The sequence below is a fragment of the Nicotiana tomentosiformis genome, chromosome 1 (genome assembly GCF_000390325.3).
Source record: "Nicotiana tomentosiformis chromosome 1, ASM39032v3, whole genome shotgun sequence".
NCBI lineage: Eukaryota > Viridiplantae > Streptophyta > Magnoliopsida > Solanales > Solanaceae > Nicotiana > Nicotiana tomentosiformis.
In genome coordinates this window covers 95527175-95532901 of record NC_090812.1, presented here as the reverse complement: position 1 = coordinate 95532901, position 5727 = coordinate 95527175, and the positions used below count along the sequence as shown (strand labels likewise).

General features: G+C 35.5%; 1 protein-coding gene across 1 annotated transcript; it reads left to right on the top strand.

The window, feature by feature from the left end:
• The first annotated feature begins 1738 nt into the window (after window positions 1-1738).
• On the top strand, window positions 1739-4495 carry LOC104105903 (pentatricopeptide repeat-containing protein CRR2, chloroplastic). The gene has a single exon (XM_009614333.4). The coding sequence runs from the start codon at window positions 2061-2063 to the stop codon at window positions 4086-4088; it is 2028 nt and encodes a 675-aa protein (XP_009612628.1). The 5' UTR covers window positions 1739-2060; the 3' UTR covers window positions 4089-4495.
• The last annotated feature ends 1232 nt before the right edge of the window (window positions 4496-5727 follow it).

Genomic DNA, 5727 nt, shown 5'->3' with positions numbered 1-5727 from the left:
TAATAACTTTCATAAGGCTTAATAAAATATTTGGCGTATCACATGTATGCGACCAATGATATATTCATGTAACTACACAATAATATTTATTATCTTTCGTTGTCTCAAACCTCCCTTAGAGGTGAGTTTTAGTATTTATCCAACCATGCACAAGTACATTATTATGCATAATCTTTAACACATATATATTTTCATATTCACTTTCAGGAATAAGTATGCATTATCAATGTTTATCACAAGTGACATCCTCTTCAAAGAATGGAGTATAATCATACAATGTGCTTTATTTTTTTTATATATACCAATTTGATGGTAAACATTGTCTTGTTCTCCCTTTTTATAATTACCATAGTGATAACTATTATTACTTTGGCCTTTCGCACGCCCACATTCATTGGTCAACCACTTGTCTTTATTTAGACTTATCATGCACTGCTATCACATTCACTTCAAGAATAGAGCAAATCAAGTGGGACAAGCTTAATGCTTTTTCATGAAAAATATAATATTTTTTCTTTAGTTATTATTATTATTATTATTATTACATTATTTTTTCTTTAGTTATTATTATTATTAATATGGTGCATTAGGACTCAAACCCAATGCCTTACCCATATAAAGGCATGCTAGGCCATAATGCGTTGGAACTTGAATCCAACGTCTTTTCATCAACATAGTACGTTGGGACTTGAACCCATCGTCTTACTCTCAATCTTTGGCATAATAGGCCAAAATTCACTAGGAATCGCACTCGAGCCTTTAAAATATTATTACTTTATAATTATAGGCATAAGTAAATTAACTTTCAAGAAGACATATATAACTATTTCAATCTTGAAACAGTTCCTCTGCAACAAAAATGCTAGTTAGGATATATGCCATTTAAAAAAAAAAATGATACAATCACTTTTACATTTTAATAAATTAATTAGGGGAAAGGTGCAGATAACCTATAACCACTTATATTTCAAAGACTATAAGAACTTCACCAAAAAAAATCCAATATGGAGGAATGGGCCTTATGTTTCCAGCAAAAATATTTAAGGCTTAATGCATAACTGTGACTATTATAAATTATAACTATAATGAGTTTATATTAATTGTATATTCGAATGCCAAATTTTCAAGGTACTGTAAAATCGCATACATATTTGATAATTTTGCTTTCAATGAAATACATCATGTGATGGTAAAAATATTATTATTAAATTACCTTAATAATTATCTATCATAATATGTAAAAGATCAGAACATATATATACGTTGGAATATTATCTTTGTCCTATAAGAGATGTAACAAATAAAGGCATACCTTTCCAGTTCTTTATTTCAGTGGATACAATTGAATTTTTTTTAAAAACTAAATACTGCACATAAAATTAATGCAAAGATATGAAAATATGAATGAGTTTAGATGGATGTAAAACTTATCTTTGTATTATCATCCAAGATATTTTTCATTGTACTTGATCTCATTGCCTGCTTATAATTTACATAGTCTTGACGTAGAAGATCATGAAATGAGCAATTCGTGCTGATAACGTGTTATAAAATAAAAGCAATTTAGTAAAATATGAACAAGACATGTTGTTATGAAATAAAAGCAATTTAGTAAAACATGAATAAGAAATGGAGATAGAGAGAAGGAAGAGATTTTCTTCTTCAATTGTGTGTATTTTCTTATCTATTACAAGACCTTTATATATGCATGAAAAGTGAAGAAAAATATGTCATTGAGCATAAAAATATGTCATTAAATATGTCATTAAGTATTTGAGAAGATCATGGAGGAAGAGTAGACATCTACCATAATTTGATTTTTTATAACAGATATGTTTAATAAATGTTTTTAATAACAAAATTACAACCAAATAAGATCAATTTTATTCACACGCGCACATTACTCCAGAACATTGAATGATAAAAGAGACAGAGACCAACTGATATTTTCCTTCAGTTCATTCAGGAAAAAAAATTCAATATTTAAACTTCAGCGAGTTATTTGGCTCCGCAGTCCGCTGCCAGGAATTGAAGCAAATATCGAAGTCGTGATGGTGTAAATGTGGTCGCTTCAATCTCCTCCTCCATCTCTTCTTCAACTTCCTCCTCCTTCTTACCTTCCCTTCAACCTTTTGCACCAAACTAGTCCCCTCTTCACTTCTTCTTATTCATATCGTCCAACCTCAATCCACTGTACCACCAGCAATAACACCCACATTGTCAGCAACCCAAAACCCACTACTTCTACTTTTAGCCATAATTACAACGATTCAATTCAATCTCTTTGCAAAAAAGGACATCTGAAAGAAGCCCTTCAGCTCCTCTTTCAGGAGCCCAATCCCACCCAACGTACCTACGAGCTGCTCATCCTTTCCTGCTCCCAAAATCACTCCCTCTCCCACGCTTTAACTCTTCACCGCAAACTCATTGATGATGGGTTCGATCAAGATCCTTTCTTGGCTACCAAACTCATTAATGTGTACTCCCACTTGGGCTGTATCGACCACGTCCGCCAAGTGTTTGATAAAATTTCCAACCGAACCATCTTCGTTTGGAACGCCTTTTTCCGGGCATTGGCTTTAGCTGGCCATGGTGAAGAAGTTTTGGACTTTTACAGACGTATGAATGGCATTGGAATCCCATCAGATAGGTTCACGTATACGTACGTGCTCAAAGCTTGTGTTGCTTCTGAATCGTCATCGCCATCGCTCGAAAAGGGCAAGGAAATTCATGGCCACATGTTGAGACACGGTTATGAGCGTCATCTTCATATTATGACGACCTTAATTGATGTATATGCTAGGTTTGGTCGCGTAGGCGATGCAAGTTGTTTGTTCTATGAGATGCCAGAGAAAAATTTGGTGTCTTGGAGCGCAATGATTGCCTGTTATGCAAAGAACGGGAAACCTCTTGAAGCATTGGAGCTTTTTCGTGAAATGATGAGCTATGATGATATGTTGCCAAATTCAGTGACTATGGTTAGTGTTCTTCAAGCTTGTGCAGCACTGGCTGCACTAGAGCAAGGGAAGCTATTACATGGATATATACTTAGGAAAGGGCTCGACTCTATTTTGCCCGTTCTCAGTGCTCTTGTGACAATGTATTCAAGGTGTGGTGCTCTAGAATTGGGACGAAGAGTGTTTGATCAGATGGGCAAGAGGGATGTTGTTGCATGGAATTCCATGATTTCAAGCTTTGGAATACATGGATTTGGGGCCAAAGCAATTGAAGTTTTTAGAGAAATGATTCGATATGGAGTGTCACCAAGTCCAGTATCATTCGTTAGTGTATTGGGAGCTTGCAGTCATGCAGGGCTTGTGGCGGAGGGGAAACGTTTGTTTGATTCAATGTCGAGAGAACATAATATCTACCCTAGTGTGGAGCACTATGCTTGCATGGTTGATCTTCTTGGAAGAGCCAATCAGTTAGAAGAAGCGGCTATAATCATACAAGATATGCGGATTGAACCAGGACCCAAAGTTTGGGGGTCTCTTCTTGGATCATGTAGGATTCATTGTAATGTTGACCTTGCAGAGAGGGCAAGCAGAAGGTTGTTTGAGCTTGAACCCACAAATGCTGGGAACTATGTACTTTTGACTGACATTTATGCAGAAGCTAGGATGTGGGATGAGGTAAAACGAGTTAGGAAGCTTTTGGAAGCCAAAGGGTTGCGGAAAGTCTCTGGTTGTAGCTGGATTGAAGTAAAGAGGAAAATCTACTGTCTCCAGTCAGTTGACGAAATTAACCCACAAATTGAGCAAATTCATGCATTGTTGCTAAAGCTGTCAATGGAGATGAAGCAGAATGGGTATGTGCCAAATACCAGAATCGTGCTGTATGATCTTGAAGAAGAGGAGAAAGAACGTATTTTGTTGGGTCATAGTGAGAAATTAGCAGTTGCCTTTGGGTTGATTAATAACAGTAAAGGAGAGACTATAAGGATTAGTAAGAACTTGAGATTATGTGAAGACTGTCACTCCTTCACTAAGCTCATTTCAAAATATGCAAACAGAGAAATTCTAGTCAGAGACATCAATCGATTTCACCATTTCAAGGATGGGGTTTGTTCATGTGGGGATTATTGGTAGCGCTGGTCACTTGTGCGTGCTATATTTATTCTTTGGTTTAACTATGGCACCTTCCTTTTGGGGTTCTCGGTGGAGATTAGAAAGTTTTTTCACATGTACAATTTGAACACAACGTTTCCAGCCGTTACATCATATACGTTCCTTGTGATAACTTCATGACATAAAATGGAGTGGGATGATGGAATTGATGCTCACGATGATATGCGAGACTATGAGAAGTTGCTCTTTATCTTATTAATTTTCATAATAACTCTAATTGATATTTACTTCACAGCCGTGGCACAAGAAGAAATTTACTTGCTTAGTTGTAAAAAAAAATCCACATTTAGTTTTGTAAGAGAAGTGTGTCCTGCACTTGGTGTTGACGAATTTTAATAAAGTATTAGGCTGCTCGTTTCATTGCGTTACACTTTTAGGTTGGATGCTGGTATTCTTTCACTAAATGTGGGAAATGTTAACCTTTAATAAGCCTGCTCCTTTCATTTTGATCTTTAATCCATGTTTGAATCCTGGAACTAGATTATACATACTGATCGGTGCATTTGGAGGTTGCATAAGACATGGCCAGACCATTTTTAATGTTACCTCCTCTAGATTTATCCTCTATGTACACTACTTGCACATTCCACATAAATACTAACGTACTTTTTGGTTTGGATAAATCTTAGTTGTCAGCTTCTATCGCTGAATTTACTCTATATGTGACATGTTCATTTTGTAATATCCCTTGTTTTTGCCTCTTTTATGCTGTAGGTGTTGCTAGTGTCAGTACTCTAAACATCTATCTCAGTTTCTGGAGTGGCTTAGGAGTAGTATGTGCCAGTAGATGAATAAAAAGGGGAATTGACAATCTTTCAATGCTAGAAGTTAACTGAGTTTAGCAACAAACAAAAGATACTTCACCTTATCTCATGATTGTGCAATCCAGGAAGGGAATTGTATTCCCGCAACTAGCAATTGCTGGTAGCGTTTTCTGATAGTCCATTAATCAAATTAGAAAAGATTGACAAGGTATGTACTGCTTCATTGAATAGTATTAAAGAATAAATAGATAAAACAAAACAAATCCAGAATAAGACCGAACAATCTGTGAATGCTTAGGGGAAAGTATTATCAAGCATTTGGTTCTTTTCATTTTTTCTTGCCGCTTCTCGAGATATGAAGTGTGTCAGTAATTTGACTGTTTTGTTTCTCTCCCCTTCAGAGATAAAATTTTGCAGTGAAGAATACTCCAACTATAGACTTGGCTGATAGAACTGGTTGTTCTTTGTTATTTATTTTTTATAAAATATCACACTGCTCGAACTTTTTGCATGTTGTACAGATATGAAAGGGCTCACTTGCCAAAGTGATTCTTCTGAATCTATTGTTGGGTTTGGAAGAAGTTTGCAATAAACTTGCATGCTTAACTGATAGAATATAGACTATTTCAATTCCCCTGAAGGAGACTCCGAAGGTCTTCTTTTATGTACTTTTGATATTAAGTAAACTTTGGGGTCTCCTTCACTAGACTGTATAGTATCTTTGACCCATTTGATGTCAGAGTATAGAGAGACAGGAAATCTCATCTTCTTTCTTTAGTTACATCAATAAATGGAATATTTCTTATTGATCATTAATAGACTGAAACATTTTTAGT

Excerpts from the sequence above, each read along its gene's own strand:
- LOC104105903 (XM_009614333.4), top strand. The coding sequence starts at position 2,061 with ATGTGGTCGCTTCAATCTCCTCCTCCATCTCTTCTTCAACTTCCTCCT.